The sequence below is a fragment of the Neovison vison genome, chromosome 4 (genome assembly GCF_020171115.1).
Source record: "Neovison vison isolate M4711 chromosome 4, ASM_NN_V1, whole genome shotgun sequence".
Taxonomy (NCBI): Eukaryota; Metazoa; Chordata; class Mammalia; order Carnivora; family Mustelidae; genus Neogale; species Neogale vison.
In genome coordinates, this window is record NC_058094.1 from 61,998,636 (window position 1) to 62,016,184 (window position 17,549).

At 37.4% G+C, this 17,549-nt stretch overlaps 1 protein-coding gene across 1 annotated transcript in view; it reads left to right on the top strand.

The window, feature by feature from the left end:
- The window catches only part of EYA1 (EYA transcriptional coactivator and phosphatase 1), a 174,894-nt gene that overhangs the window by 3,686 nt on the left and 153,659 nt on the right, over positions 1 to 17,549 (top strand). The window contains exons 2-3 of the mRNA XM_044245466.1: positions 1,776 to 1,825; positions 3,361 to 3,488. Of these exons, the coding sequence (XP_044101401.1) occupies positions 3,365 to 3,488 (124 nt within the window). The 5' untranslated portion in view covers positions 1,776 to 1,825; positions 3,361 to 3,364. The remainder of the gene's footprint in view (positions 1 to 1,775; positions 1,826 to 3,360; positions 3,489 to 17,549) is intronic.

Genomic DNA, 17,549 nt, shown 5'->3' on the forward strand with positions numbered 1-17,549 from the left:
AGAATAATTCTTATTTTTTTTTAAGCTTTATTTTGAAGTCTGACTAAAGACCTTATTTTGAAGTTCATTTTTAAGTTTGACTTTGAGGTTTAATTAATGATAGGCTAAGTCACAAATACAAGTATAATCAAACTTTCAAAGTATACATGAAACTAAAATTATATTTCCAACATTATACTATCTAGCCAATGTTAAAATAGGAATGCATTTTAACGTTTAGCAGAAAGTTTGTTTTACATACTCTTTCCCATAATTGGGCCAAGAGAGTTCTTAAAACTGAGTTAGTTCTCACCTATAATTTATTCCAGGTGTATAAAAGCAGGAAAAGGGGGGAAAAAAGGAAATTTATCCTTGAGGTAGATTGCTGTAGTTTCTAAAGGAAAACATTTAATCTTGAGTGAGAACATTAAGCAAAAACTGCGGACGCCTGCTATCACAAAATGACATATCTACAGGCATTAAAATTGCATTTTCACTTAATACTCAGGCGTGTCTTAATTATTTTTCGTCCTGCACATATTCTAGAAACACAGACCTAGAAATTTCACAGAGCCTTACACCAAGATATTTAGACTCTAACAATGCGCTGTTCTTGCCAGAAAGGTAGAATTTCTTAATTTCATAAATCATAATTAAAAAATAACAGGACTCAATAGTAGATACTCGGTTGGATCACTTTGATGCCATTTGAGATGCTTCGGTTCTCATCTTTGTTCTGTAGCCCTAATTGATGTCAGTTCAGGTTGAATGAAAATGCACATCAAAGATTTGGAGTTCTGAGCCATTTTAAGCATTTTTCAGAATGCTCTTTCCTGGGAGGCGTTAGCCCGAGCTTGCAAACCCACTCTCACCTGAGCTTCTCACCTGCTGGTAGCTTGCGCTGCCTCTGGAGGAAGGGCAGGGACTAGCAAAGCCTGCACTTTAACTTAGTTGATTCATCTGGAGACAAAAGGCACCAAAACGCTGGCTAACTGGGACATTGACTTGATTATTAAGCCATCCATTCTCTTTGTTGACTTGAAGGACAGAAACTTAAGCGGAAAGCTAACTGCTTTTTCTGTTTCAGCAGGCAATGGCAAATAAGCATTCACTGCTTTTTTTTCTCAAACTTGCATGAGTAAATAAGCACATTGCTCCATGGTGTGATTTTGGGGTCCGAAAACTTGCCTTTGCCAATTTTAGTCAGTCCAGCATCACCCCAAAGTCGCCCAGAAGCCGTTTCAGTAAATGTTAAATGGCAAATAGTAAATATAGGAGAAAACCATCATGATAAGGATAAGAAACTGTCAGGAGTCAAAAAGGTGGGCGGGAACTCTGTTTCAGCTGGTGATAGCAGAAGATGAAAGATCTTCTGAGGATGCTGGAGGATTAATTCTTGAACTGCTGTGAAACACACTCATTTTGCTAATAGCTATTTTTTTCTCCCCCCACCCCCCAGCACCTTTTCCAAGCTGCCTGGGCAAGGCTGCTTTGCATGTTGATTGGGGGAGGGGTAATCCCGTTTGCAGCTGTCATAGGCCAGTGATGAATCACTATCCCGTCATTTGGCTGCCTTCCCCCCCTGACAAGGGGAGGAGGAGGGTAGACCTGCAGGAGGAAACAACAGTGGAGACCTCAACTTAAAGACAATATGCCTTTCACTGCTGCAGTATCCTCCTTTTTCTCTTTTGGTTAAAAGAGAGCATTGTCGTTTTCAGCCATGTGCTCTGTATAATTAAGAGCTGACAGTGAAGCAGAGTTAACAACAGCTTCTAATTTCTTACCCCTGATCACAGGTGCAAACATCTCAAACCAGTTCAGATGTTGCTGTTTCCTCAAGTTGCAGGTAAGGATATTTGACATTTTTGGAGATTACCTTTCTGTGACCCATATCTATTTTTGTCTAGTATTTCTTCATTATTTCTATTAATAGCAACAGCCTCTGTTGGAAATTACTTAACAATTTGTGTGTGTGTGCGCTTGTAAAAAATTTTAAGTATGTAGAAAGGGAATAGGAGCCTGGGTTTGAAAATGATTATGGGCTATAGTTTCTGGTGTTAGGTAAACTGTGAATGTGTAATGTGAATTAGGAGAGAAAAGTTGGATTGTAAACCATTTCTAGTTTGGATTTAGAAGATTTGGGCAAGTAAAAACTCACTTTAGAAGTTACATGGTTCATATTAAGCTGTTTTAAAAACTATTTACAGTAAGTTGAAGTGCAGCCTTTAAATTAAAATAACTAGCTTTTATTGATGGGGGGGCAGAAACAGTTTTCACTTCAGTGGAACATTAATGCCACCCTTTTTTTTTTTTAAGAAAAACACAGAAGTTTAAAATAAAGCGAATGGGCCTTAGATTCAAAAAAAAAATTGCAGAAGGTTATCTAGGTGTGTTTTGAGTCATTTGAAATAAGCCCCCTCCTTTCTATTAATAGAATATTAAATATTAATGGCTAATCCTGCAACTGTGACCATGAGGAGTGGTTTCTATACCATAACCTTATAGAATAAGTAACTACTGAGCCTGAGAACTTGGATGGGGGAGAATTTAACTGTTTTTATAAAATGGTAAGAATGCAAAATTGCAGCATTGAAGTAGAATTGTTGTTTCCCTGAATAAGTGACAGCTGAGGTATTCCAAGTGCTAATGCTTGCAGGGACTCACTGTATGTTGGCCTTATCCCTTTTCAATTGGGCACGCTGTATGTAATCCACAAAGCAAACAAGTGAGCCGACATCATAATGTTTTAATGCTGCATTTGTTTCAAGGGAAACAGAGGAACAATTAAGCAGTTTGCCAGAGTAAACACATGCATCAGGACTATCTCTTTCCCTGTCACTACACTATAAGCTTCAAGTGTTTTATTTGGTTTGGAGACCCATTAAATTACAATTGGGTGGTAAATTGTAAGAGAGTACCTAGTGCTAATTTATTAGATGGAACAGATTCCACAGAAAAGTGATTTTTTTCCTATTATACCTGTTTACGTATTTATCTTTACATATTTTTCCACAAAAATAATGCTTCTTTTTTTTTTCAATAAAAAAAGAAAAGTATGACTGCATTTTTTTTTTCTTTGAAAATTAAAATAGATGCAATTGTCTCATTGTGATTTGATGAGCTGGGTAAGAAAAAAAAAGATTTTCAAAGTGCCATGTGAATGTTTGGTTGGATATGTAAGGCAAATGACACCTTTGAGCACCACATGTTATGAAAGCATGACTGAAGTTAAAATGTAAGATGAACTATCTGGAGTCTAAGAAAATAGATACAAAGGGACTTTTGTGTGCATGGGTTTCAGAGGTGTCAAGTCGTTAGCACATTAAATAGTAGTGTTATGAATTTGGTACATCTGTCACACGGAAGGCTTCTTGTCTTTAGGTCTATGGAAATGCAGGATCTAACCAGCCCGCATAGCCGTCTGAGTGGTAGTAGTGAACCCCCCAGTGGTCCCAAACTCGATAACTCTCATAGAAATAGTAATTCCATGACTCCCAATGGCACCGAAGGTGAGTGTCTGCCTTCTCCCTGTTTACCTTGCGCCTTGTTTCTTCGTCAGTATATGCTTTGTTATTAGGTGGTTATGATTTCAGTTGTCAAACCCATGAAGTTGCCGTGCTAGTTCCCCTTTACGTAATTTGACTTGTGAATCGGTATTCATCCTCAGGAGGTGCAGAGGACTAAATTATTTTAACACAGGCTGGTTTTATTTGGCACAAGTGCGTATGTATGTATCTATACATATGATATGCATGTGTGCACAACATTTCTAACCTTTGAGTGTTTTTTTAGCTCCTTGTTGATCATTCTCCAGAGCACAGTATCAATTTGCATTGTTTTACTCTATGAGCAATGAAAATTTGGAAATATTTCCTTTATTTTACTTTCCCTCTTGTTACTAAATACAGTAAAATTTGCTTAACTGTAACATTGGACTGGATTGTTTCTAAATACCAGTAAAATTGTGTGCCTGATGTTCTTGTGGCTATGACCATGAAAATATAAATAAGTAAAAGAAAACAAACTTGTTTACAAATACACAGCCTTATTTGGGAGATACATGAAATTTGTTTACTTTCTTAAAGATTGAATAGTACACATTAAACATAGTACTGTTACAGTGATCTTGTATAATGATACATATGAATATGTAAATTTTATGCAGATATCTATTTTAGTCCATACACTCCTAAGTCTAAACACGTAAGCAAGGCTATCCCTATGTATTGTTAGCTGTTATGCACATTTCTTTAGGTACTATGTGTAATTTTAGAACTTTAGCATATGGAAAGATATGTTACATATTATATTGTATTTATTTCTAATTTAGCCTGTTGAAAAATTTCTTCACAGATATTTGTGCTTACTCCTTACTAAGCCTCAGAGCATAAGTTTTACTAGAAGTTCAAGGAATTATCCATGTTAGACTCCTATCCAGAAACAGAACCCTTAACCATCATTTTCCAATCACCATGGTGATCTTTTATCACAGTTCTTTAAAAATAAACAAAACTAAATGCCATAATTGTTTGCGATATGCCAATGTGTACTGGTGAGGCCTTTTGAAATTAGTAATATTACAAAATTTCGGATAATAGGAAAAATACAAAGTAAGTTGTTTCTGATATTAGACATCTTCATTTTTATACTGCCAGTGATTATTTTTAACATGTAAATAGTCTGTTTTTACTCTTTCAGTAACTACATTCATTATGAGTGTTTATGAAAAGTGGTCATTGTCATTTTCTACCAAAGTAGAAACTTTGCTGATCTAGCAAAAAAAAAAAAAAATCTCTGGATAAGGTAGCTTTTCATATGAAACTCTTTCCATTTTGATAGGTTATCAAAAATAAATTGGAATGGTTTTTAGGAAAGCAGTTCTGGTATCTAAGTAGATTTTATAGAGCCAATAAAAAAAAATCAAGGAGTCCTTTATTCTTTCCTTTGGATTCTGGCTTCAGGTAGAAGCCTGGCTGCTGCCCTGTTTTGGGTGCGTGTGCCGCTCCCTAGGCTGATGGGCCCCGTACCAGTGTTCTCACACAGGTAGCTGCTGACAGGAGGGTCGAAGGGGGCCATGGGTGCAAACCTTCTGTAGTCATTCTCCTCGCTGAGAAGTCCAAAGGAGAAAATCATCTAAAGGAACTTAAAAATAAAGAAGACTGGTTAAATCATTTTTACACTAAGCATACATTTTGCATGGAACCATAATATATAGGAGTAGCAGTAATTCAAAATAATAAGAGTTGATTTATCTATGAAGAAATGAAATGGGGATAAGGCAATTTCATTCTGTCATCATTTCCTGGCAAATCGTCCCCTACAGAATAAGAACCACATAATATTGAAACAGACTATGTGTTGGGGACTGCCCCCTAGGAAGGCCTTGTGTGAATGATGTGTGGCTTGTTTTTTAAAGGCATGTGGAGTGGTTGGATTATTTCTTAAAAGTTTACATTTAATGGCTTGTTGTCAGGTCCATATTCAAGAATATATATCTTACATAATTTTTGCATAACCAAAATAGTTCAAAAGCATACAATATTTTAGATAACTGTGGAATCTGCTCAGCCAGGCAATCTGGCAAATAGTTAGAAACTACTTACTTATCAAAAAAAAAAAAAATGATCTCAGGTCTTGGGAATGAATTTTTCAGACAGATATAGTTACTCATCTCGCTTTGTTCGCAGCCATCATCCCTGGGTGTACTTTGCAAGGGTAACGGTAGAGAGGGAAGTTAGAAGATATCAATATAAATTATCCAAAGGATAAAGGGAAATTTCGTCAAGACGTTGGGGATACCCAGTTTTATTTTAACACATAGTTTAGAAATATGGATCCAAATTTCCTTCAGGATCCACATTACATGCCTTTTTAGATGCAAATTATATAAGAAAGTTCTGGGTTATTATTAAGTTTGTGAATCAATTCATCATGCTGCTCACATGTTCCATAATGTGTTTATTTCACTGTCCTCAGTCACCACTAGAGGAGTGAAGCTTAAAATTAGTGAACTTAGAGTGTCTGGCAAGCCTCCCTGGGATATAGTCATTATAGATTTTCCTCATACTTCTTTGAAAATCTTATTGATTTTGAAACCAGCACGGTTCACCCATGAATTAGAATGCAAAACAAGAAATTCATTAAAATTTAGGAGCGTGTTTGAAATAGCCATCATCTCCCCTAACTCCATAACAAGTATCTCTAGCTATATATGCCATGATTTATATATATTTTTTAAAAGATTTTATTTATTGATTTGACAGAGAGAGAGATCACAAGTAGGCAGGGAGGCAGGCAGAGAGAAAGAGGGGAAAGCAGGCTCTCTGCTGAGCAGAGAACCCAGTGCAGGGCTCTATCCCAGGACCCTGAGATCATGACCTGAGCCAAGGGCAGAGGCTTAACCCACTGAGCCACCCAGGTGCCCGGCCATGATTTATATTTAGTTGACTCTACTTCAGCTTCGTTGAAATGAGCTTCTTTAACGAGGTCAACAAAACTTCCATTTAGTTTACACAGTTGTTGGCTTTGCCCACGTTTCTATAGGTTCTCTTCTCTCTCTCTCTCAGCCATTTTTTTACTTCCTGCCACCACTTGTCCCTATAATGAGGCTAAGAAAACATGAAAATCTCCTGTATCAAAAACCATAACTTCATCTGAAGAACAAACAAGAAGGGAATGGAATGGAGAGGCGGAGAATATTAAGTTTCTTCTTAAGACTGCTGCCAAATTATCATAAGACTCCATGTTTGTAGGTTCTGTATTCACAGACTAGTGCCTATTTTCATGGTTCATCTAAGGGATAAAGACAGAAAGACCCTGAGCTCCAGTCTCCAATACTGTGCTTTTTTATTTCCTAGATGAAATGTTCTTCAGTTAGAATAGTTGTTTGAATGTTTCATATTTCAAAAATTTCAGCCACTCGTGTTTTATATTCTAGTCCAACCTCTCTGTGAATCGTTATTGTAGTTAACTGTTGGTTTCACACACTTTATAAATTCTTTGAGATAGAAAGCATAGATAGGTAAAAATACAAAATAGTAGCATGCATGAATGTTTGCGTTGCAATGAAAAAAGCACTGGTAGAAGTGATATGTTTCCAAATGCATTAATAAATATTTTAGTTACTATTAAACACTTAAGGCTTGCTTTGGAGGAGACTAATGGGTAGTTATGAAAACAGCAATTGTGGCTTTCTTTTAACCGTTTTGCCTATTTTGAGGGGAGGTAGTTGGTCTTCCAAGACAGGAAAGAATAGAAACTTCTTATTAGAGAGATTGTAAAATCATAATTTTTAAGACCTACGGTTCTTGCTGGTGTTGCTTCCCTAGATCCATATTAAAGCGCCGAATCTAAGAGGATTTCTAATGTGTGGATTTATGTTCAGGCCTCTGTTCGGTCGAGTCTGTGTGTTGATGTCTGTGTTGTGTAAGTGTGAGAAGTAGTTGGGAAACCTTCCTACGGAAGGACTCAGTGTTATAGCAGTGAAAGGATTTTTATTTACGTACCTGATTAAGGCCTTGTTTGAAAAGCAGTGATTCTTTCCATCTTTCTTTTTTCTGGTTGTCTTATGTCTATGGGAGCCCAAGATTGGTCAGTTCATATATTGCTAGTTTGAGTGTTTGTTTTTGGTTGTCTGGGGATGAGGAGTAGGGAAGGGCAAAAAAGAGGTGTGAGGAAGTGGAACTAAGAGCTCTAATTCTATGTTTTCTCTATTGTAAATTTAGATCCAAACTCAGAAAGAAGCTTAAACTTGTCTTCCAGCAGACGAATTTGCATTTAAGTGACATAAAACCAGATGTAGTTGGAATCCTCACTACAAATAGGGTTTCAGGAATTCTGATGGTAATTCAAATAGTAATTTTGGATCGGTATATCAGATTTCCAAGATGATAAGAGATACAATCTTGAATTAGGTGGCTAAATTTTCTGAGTTTTAAAATTTATTTAATTTTGTATTGCATATTTTAAGATGATAGGTTAATTCAATTTTATAAATTTATATTATCAGAAGCTATTTTAAAGTTGTTTTATCATTTCTACAAAGCTTAGAACACTAACAAATTATCTGGATTTGTTTTTCTCACTGTAATGTGAATTTAGTAAAATACAGTTATATTCAACTAGAGTATTTTTGAGAAAACCTTATTTACAAGAAATATGTAAACTGGAGTGAATGTGTATAAAATTATGGTTTGAGGCTGCTTTTTAAAGGCTATATTTGTATATTTGTGGTCAAATATTCTGTTGTCAATAGAAACATGATAATCTAATTTTATTATTGTTTACATTCTGCACATGATTTACTTTCTGGAAGATTAGGGGACATTGTGAGTAAAAGGATTTCTAACTGACATCTTTTAAGTTTGCCTGTAGCCACATAATTGGTCTCTTATAAATTGTTCTTAAGCAAAGACCATGAAAGGATAAAGGAAATATTTTTTGGATTCGATATTTGCCTATATATTGTGTATAAGAAGAGTTTCCACATGCCTGTTACTAATTAATAATAATAATGGCTACTGTTTATAAATAACTTACTGTTAGTCATAATGCTGACCATTCTCCATGATTTATTTCATTAATCATCAGAAAATTCCTGACCTACCAGCATAATGGTTAAGAGGCTGGATCTGAATCCCAGCTCCACGATTTACTAGCTGTGTTAGCTTCCGTTAAACTCAGTCTCCTCATCTGTAAAATGGGTAATAGCAGAACTTATCCCAGGCTGGCTGTGAGGAGGATAAGTAAAACCGGGAGCACACTTGGAATTTACTAAGTGCTCTGTATCTGTTAACTCCCATACCGTGTCTAGGCAGTTCAACAGTACTATTGCTGTTTTTTTACACACTGAAAATTGAGCCTTAGAAACTTCAATGCCAAGTTTAAAGGCACAGACTTTGTATGGCACCACTGATATCTGATTTAGTATTTGAGTCAAGTTCTGAGTACAGACCCTGGGTTTTAAAATCACCATATTTGGGGCACCTGGGTGGTTCAGTCAGTTAAGCGTCTGCCTTCAGCTTGGGTCATCATCCCAGGGTTCTGGGTTCGAGCCCCATGTCAGGCTTTCCACTCGGTGGGGGTTCTGCTTCTCCTTCTGTCCCTTTCCTCCCATTTGTGTTCTGTCTCTCTCAAATAAATAAAATCTTTAAAAAAAAAAAATCACCATATTCATCTTTGGAGAGAATATGTGATTCCCATCACCTAACAATATCTTTTCTGATACTTTTATAATAAAACACTGGTGCCTTCACTGCCACATGGATGCCTTCGTAACTGGAGAATACCATTCCCTAGCAAACGCCAGAGCTGTAAAAGGACCTATGGCAGAGGTTTTGATGATGAAATGTCTTCATTATGAGGACACGTCCCCAGGGCAGTTATACTCTGGTCTTTAAGTTCTCACGTGCGTGAGCGTATGAGGTTTCTTCCTGGTGTCACCCGTGCATAACATATTGTATCAATAGGTTGAGTTTTAAGGGATTGTCTCTTACTAGTTTTCAAAGCCTTAGACTTAATTATAATTCCACCAGCCGTCTCTCTCTGTTAGGCTTCTCTGGGATCAAACAGAGATGGGAAGTCCTCTCTGCTTTTCATTATAATAGTCATTATTATATGCACATTCGGATTGGAGCAGTGTTACTGTGAAATTTAAAAAAGCAGCTCTAGTTTTGCTACTGCTCAAGGTCACAATTTTCTATGTCAGAAAGTATGGGTGGGTGGGTGATAAATTTGGTCACATTTCCCTTGACTTAGAGAACCAGGTTGTATTGCCCAAGTAGAACTCAGAGAAGCAGCTTCAGTAGCATTTTTGGGGGGCCCCATAGAAACAGCAGTTCCCAAAGCCAGGGTTTGGGAGCACGTGTGCTGTTGTCTAGGAGTGGCAAGTTGCTGTGCAGACAGTGTGAGTGGAGGGAAACGAACAGGAGGTGTAGGAAGTGAATTCCGAGAATAAAGGGGTGGTGGGTGTGCGTAGGGCCTTGCAGGTGGGCAGATATACTAGAATTTATTATAAATAGCTTTCGTAGTAGGAATAGGAACTCCAGTGCTTATTGCCTGAAACTAGGCTCACAGTTTCTGGAGAGCCAGAGCCAGGCTTCTAGATAAACTCATGGCTCTCTGGAAACCGTCTACACCTAACTCCCAATGCCTATTATTTCTCTGACCTCCCTTCCCTGGCTGGGCCAGAAGTTTGGTATCATCAGAAATCTCTATCTCCTTTAGAATGTCCTGTCTTCTGGGGAGCATTTCTGGTTCCCTCCAGGAAGATGTGTGAAACTTTAGTGAGTGCTTGTATTTGGCTAATGTTTAATCCTTCACTCACGGGTTCTTTGCCTTAAGTAATTCCTAATTTGTTACAATGGCCAAGGACACCCAGGAGTGAGCTGTAGAGAGATAAAGAAGTGTGTCTCTGTGTGTCCACTTTGCTGACTTGGAGTAAAGTCCACGAGTGACTCATTTTCCATTTTTGGCTCCAAATATACAATATAATAGGAAAAAATACATAATTACAAATTTTCCATTCTTACTTTGGGTAGGCAAAGTTACCTGACACATTGCTGTCTTCAGCGACTGCTAAATAATCAAGGATTTGTGCTGAGGACTTATGTTAAGTTTTAGGACCCCTTTTACAAGTGAAATCTTGTTATGTTTACAGTAATTTGTTGGTTTGGCTGGCTTTTTAAATTTTACTTCATGCCTACGATATCTCATTATACCAAAAAAAGGTAGATGAACTCTACCAAACACATCCCAAGGTGATATGTTTCTGTACACCCTTTAAGGTAAATTGGAAACTTTTCTTTTACATACAGTGAATCAAAATCTAAAATGCTTACCTATTTTATCATTGCCTCTGTTACTGTTCAGGGCAGTTGCGAGTGGAAAGAATACTCATTAACAAGCTAAGGACTATGAAATGAATCGACGAAGTTCTTACTGTTTATGAAGCACATCGTTCTACCCTCTGCGTACCGTGTTTTATCTGCATTTTATGTGCCTTATTTTAAAGAGTTTAAACAGCATAGTAACTGTTTTGGAGAAGAGATTCTCATGTGAGAATGATTTCAAAACCCACATTCTTTACACTCTAAACGTGGCTTCCCCCATAGCCAAATAATTTGGTTCTTACTGACATAATTTATCTGCCTTAAGAAATTTTTATGTTACCCTGTCTAAGCATATGCTTCAATGAAGGAAGTGCAACATCTATTTGTATGTGTTTTGCTTAGTAGAGTCTCTAGGTTCCCTAAAGGCAAGGATAGACCTGTTCACTACTGTGTCCTCAGCGTCTAGCGGAAGTCTTGGCAGCGATTAAGCAGTCAACAAATATTTGTTGAATGAATGCCCCAGATGACTAAGCAAATAATGCAGGCAAGTGATTACAAGAGAAGAGAACCATTCATTTTATTTAAAGGCACTAACAGATCCAGTGAGTATCTAAAGCCTGTTTTTAAAATTTTGAAAAGGATGATTTCACAGACCAATTTATATTATCATTATATAGGTCATCCTTCCAGACAACATCCACAGTCAGCGTGGCTGCTGATTTTGAATTCGATCTCTATAACTGACTTGCATTTGACCTGTACTAATTAATTCATTTACTCATGGAAACTACTCCTATTGGATGTAATAGTATTTAGGAATAATGAAGCAACTTCCCCATAGGCCAAGAAATGACTGAATTATATAAAGATCAGGTGGTTAGTACACTTAGGGTTAGTATCCTTACAACATGGTAAGGAGTCATGATTGGAGGTGAACATTCTAAAAGATGAAAAATTTCAAGAATAAGGATATGTACATACTATAGTGAGAAAGTCTGCATGTATGTATCTATAAAAATAGAATATGTATCACACTGTATATTCAGCATTACATTGTTCATTCATTCCAGGAATACGTGGTGATTTGTGTCTAGAAATTTACTGGATATCAAATTGCCAAGGAGAAGTTTACAGTCTACTGTGATTTGCAGACCTATAATCAGATGACCACTATACTTTATAACAAGGGCTATATTATGCAGAGAGGTGGGGACCTAATTATGACTGGGGTGATCGAGAATGGTTTCTGCACACAGGTAATACTTAAATTGGGTCTTGAAAAAGAAGTGGAAAAACACTGGGTGTCAAGCCAGAAAGGAAGAAAGAACATGAATTGCAGAGCTGTGGCAAAGATAACCCTAATCTCGGGGGTATTGTGTGTGTGTGTGTGTGTGTGTGCGCGCGCGCGCGCGTGTGTGATGTTTGGAGAGGGACATGTGCAGAATCAAAAACAACAGGGCTGAGACAGTGGCCCAAAGCAGATGAGGAAAGGCCTTATGTACGAGGTTCAGGAGTTTGGATTCAATCCTGTGGGAGCTGAACAACCTAGAGGCTCACAACCAGGAGAGTGAGATGGTAAAGTCTGTGTTTCAAAAATTGACCCCAGTGGTCCTCTGCAGCTGTATTCAAGGGATGGTGGATGGTTGAGAAAAGATTCCAGGTGAAAAGCTATGAGGACATTTTTGTCTGAAATCATGTACTTAACTTACACGCTATTTCAGTACAAATTTACATCCGATGTTTGCCTTAAAGTGGAGAAGGCATAATATTAAAAATATAGAAAGGCAGTATTGCATGATGGGGAGAATGTGGATTTTGCAGTCAGACTAACTCTGGCTTAAAAAAAAAAAAATGCAAGTGAGCTATTTACTAACAATGTAACATGTGGATTTTGAGAGGAGCTCGGCCATACACCAGTTAGCTAGTGTGGTGCTGAATGATTACTTAACTCCTCTGCCTCTGCTTCCTGGTCTGTAAAATGAAGATAAAAATAGCACCTACCTGTAGGGTTGCAAGGATGGTTACATGAATTGGTATAAAGCACTTTGAAAACAGTGTGACTCCTAGGAAGTGATTAATAGTCATTGGTTATTATTATTGTTATTTCCGGGATCATCATCATCTATGATCTCTGAACCTTGTTTTTTCTCCATTATGAAATGGAGGTTGCAGTGTTATCGGGGTATTATGGCAATGTCTATTTAAGATCCTGAGCATGGTGGTGCCTGGGTGATGCGGTCAGTGGAGCGTCTGACTGTTGGGGTCAGTGGAGCGTCTGACTGTTGGTTTCAGCTCAGGTCGTGATCTGGGATAGAGCCCTGCGTTGAGCTCAGTGCTCTGCAGGGAGTCTGGCTGAAGATTCTCTCTTCTCCCTCCCTGTCCTCCGCCTGCTTTTTCTCTCTCAAATAAGTCTTAGAAGAAAAAAAATAAAAAGTAAAATAAAATACTAAGCATACTTCCTAACATCTACTACACACTCAAAAAATAGAATCTGTTATTAAGTAGTTAGAAATATTATATTTTAAAAATCTGCTGGGACTGGCTACTGTGTCTCCATGGAAGGAGGGATATTTTCTCTTCCTCTGAAGGTCCTTCACACTGTCTAACGGCTGTTACAGGTACCCTGAGTACCTGGGCTGCTCAGCAAGTACTTGCTCAGTTAATACATAATAAGGGTTGGGTACTGGGTACTCCTGCAATTGGTGAAGAATGGGAAAACATGGGGGAAAAGCATGATCTGAGATGTAAATTTGGTAGGTTGATTATGTTTTAGGCAAGTAAACCATTTTTCCAGATTGATATGATTGAGGTTCTGAGTCCGAGCCAGCTCATCTGCTTCCAATCTTCATACACTAGTTTATTTTACCATCCGCTAATTTGCAACATACACTGATACAGTTTTATTCAGTGCCCTGGTATTCTGGGACTTTTCCTATGGCTGTTCGGTTTGCTGATTGTTCAGATTTCCATCAGAGCAATGATTAAGGATGATAAAGCCCTAGTTAGAAAATGTTTGAGTTTTCACTTTTTAAAGTTTTCATGGAAGATGGCAATCAAAAAAAAAAAAAAAAAGAAACTAACTATGTGACCTTAGGCTAGTTTTTAGATACCTTTAAGCTGCAGTTTCCTCATCTTTTAAAATTTGGCTGCTGTAATAAATATTTCATAAATTCACCATGAGGAACAAAAGAACTACTGCTTATAAAATACTTAACACAATGCTCAACATTATAGTAGGTGCTCAATAAACATAAACTTCTATTTAAATTATTCCTTTTCCATTCTAAAATTCCAGTTAAATATCACCTATGTCATAAATTGAGACTATTACTACCTTAGTTTTTAATATTAGAGCAACCTTTTCATACCATTGTGTCATGCTTCCATTATTATAACAAACTAGTTATATCAAAACAGATCCCACTTTGAAAACGAAACTGTAGGTATCTGTTAAAAGTCATTACATGACACATTTAAAGTTTGTATATTGAGTTATGTATACATCTTAACAGAAAGAAGAATCAGAAACACACATGAACTCTAGTTGATGATGTAAATGGTGAAGTGTTGAGGGACTATATATTGTTTATGCAACTTATTTTGAAATGCGTAAAAAATAGGATGGTTTTGTAAGAAGTAGTTAGGGAAAAGTAAATATGTTAATATTAATTATGAGATTCAGGTGGTTTTATGGCTAGTCACCATATACTTTTTTTTTTTTTAAAGATTTTTCTTATTTATTTGATAGAGTGAGCGAGAGAACAAGAGCAGGGGGATAGGGAGAAGCAGACTTCCTGCCCAGCAGGGAGCAGGAGGACATGGGGCTGGATCCTGGGATCCTGGGACAGATGCTTAGCTGACTAAGCCACCCAGGTACCCGTTAACTTTTCTATATATATGAAAACTGTTACAATAAAATATTGGTGAAAAAAGTGAACCTACAATACTTAACGTGTCTTAGGAGGGAAACATTAACAAAAAACAATATTTATTGTTTTGTTTTGTTTTGTCTTATTTTTGTACAAAGAACTATTCCAGAATCTAGCAGTAATACGAAAAAGTATATGACATGACTGCTGCCTTAAGGAAATCACAGTCTGGTTGGGGGAGGCAAGAGTTTTTGAAAATTGAGACCAAATTCAAAGCTCCCACTTAATGTCAGTTGAGTTATGAAGGTGGAATTTTCCATGTGTGGCTGAGAGATCCCTGGGAGCTGTAGAGCTAGTATTGAGTTCTGCAAATGCTTTTGTGTAAAAAGCTTTGTCTGTAGGATGAGGAAATTAACAGGCCACATGTATGTTTAACTCTTTTTCACAGGGGGACATTCTGTTATCTTCATTAAAATACACGTTCTCATGTCTGAAAATTCACAGTCGGTTTTTTGTCATTATGCGCTTTCTCAATCAGCAGATTAAAAGTAGTCTGTCATTCATGTTCCGAAATATTTTGGTGTTAGAAAGAGGGCTTCATTCTCAGGAAGGTTAGAAGCCACTGATCCAAACAAAAGTGCTCTCAGAGTTTGGAAAAAGAGCTCTTCAGCTTGCTGAGGTCTGGCCAGGCTTCAAGAAGAAGATGGAATCTGAGCTGAGTGTTGGGAAATGGGTAGAATTTGAATAGGTTGAGAAGAGATGGAATGCATTGGAAATGAGGGACCAATCTGAACAAAGGTAGGATAGTTTGGGAGACTGTGAGGAGACTAGTTGAGCTAAAGAAGGAATTGATCGTAGATAAGGGTGGAAGGGCCAGCTGGAGCCAAACTGTGGAGGACTCTGAATATTAGACTGAGGAATTTGGACTTCATCCTAGAGCCAGTAGAGAAGCCACGCAATACTTTGAGCAAGAGCTTGATAGGGTGAAAGTGTTTTAGGTATTAATCTGCCCCAATTTCAAGGAAAGCCTGGAATGGAGGAGAAGTGAGCAGGGCTACAGAGGCTTATGTCGTCTGCCCAGATTTTATGGGTCAGGGATCTGAGCTCCAGTGGCAAGGAGGAGAGTCTCAGAAAAGGAAAGTGAAGTCTCAAGAGACCTTTCAAAGGAGCCGTCATCATTTACCATGCGGCATTTCTTTTACTAAAAAGGATCAACTCTGCAGAAGCCACTGCATGGTGCTGCTCCAGTAGATTGCATGTGCTATACTTCTGTGAATAACAGGTTCTGAAATTGACTGACCGTTCTTACGGGACCTGTATACACTCAGGTTCTAACTGTGGTCTCTACATGTTGCTTGGTTTTTCATAGGGTTATATAAGGTGTGACATTTTGAAAGGTCTTTTAGGCAAAAGAGCATGGGTGGTTCGAACTATAAAATTTTGGAGGGATAGTAATCCTACACCAGGGCCAACATGCACTTATTAAGGAATGCCTCGTTTTCCAAATGGGAACTACCCAAAGCAACACATTTGCTTCATGGACATAAACATTTTTAGATAAAAAATGGTTAAGTGGCTGCTTACAATATTTATTAATTTAACACTACGTCTTTAAAAAGTATTACATAAAATGTATAAATTTAGGAATATTTCTGTTTTCCACTTTCTTATTTCATGTAATCATTTTATACATTCTTCATTTTATTCATTCTCTTCACGTAGGCGTTTGGTATCCCTTGATGCCACTTCCATCATTTGACACAATTTTCAAAAGCCTACATTTGCACTTCTGCCTCAGGGTTTGAGAATGAGTACTCATTAAATCCATGAGTGATATTGTCATTGAATCCAAACAGTAACATAATATTATGGTGGTTATGCTTTTATTTTGTCCCACAAGTTTATATTTGTTATCTAAACAACATAGTCTTGTGCAGTGTAGCCTTTAAAAGTTCTTTTTAAGGTCTGTATATTAGCAGTAGCTAATATTTGCCTTTGAATGGTTATGTCCCATGCATTATTATTATTTTTAACAGATTCTATTTATTTATTTGACAGAGCTAGAGAGCACAAGTAGGCAGAGCAGCAGGCAGAGGGAAAAAGAGAAGCAGGCTCTCCACTGAGCAAGAAGCCTGATCTGGGACTTGATCCCAGGACCCTGGGATCATGACCTGAGCTGAAGGCAGCCGCCTAACCAACTGAGCCACCCTGGTGCCCTTCCTATGCATTATCATTAAAGACATGTAATTTACCTCACTTTTGAAGGATCCAGGCCCATTCCTCTTTTAACAATTTTTTTGTTAATGTGTCTTCTCCATTATTTTGCTCAAAATAATGTAACAACATGTCTTAGGAGAGAGGCTTTACAAGAACCTGCACATATATTGCTGATGATAATTTGGGAGGAATAAAATGTCATCTTACTTTTGAGCATATATAATATTATTGTTAATTGCTCTGTGCAATGGGCCTAGCAGTATAAAGTCAGATGTAAGTCAGTTGTACATTTTTACCTTTACTTATTCTCTCAATGAATATTGAGTTTCAACTGTGTGTCAGGTGTTTTGCTAAGTTCTATAGGGATATAAAAAGAAGTAGCTCCTACCGTAAAGAAATTTATAATGTATTAAAATGAATAAGACTGAAATGTAAAATGAGGTAGAATAGGATATATTTTCTAAAGGAGGTAAAAACTCAGATTTAGTACCTCAAGAAAAGGAAAATCAGTCCTGAGTAGTAGATCAAGTAAGACTTAGCAAAGCAGTTGCAGCTTTGATTGAACCTTGAAGAACTGTGGGATTTAGTCAGATGGAAATTTTGTTAAAGGGAAAGGCATTAGCAAAACCATGGATTTGGGGATGTATTAAGCATC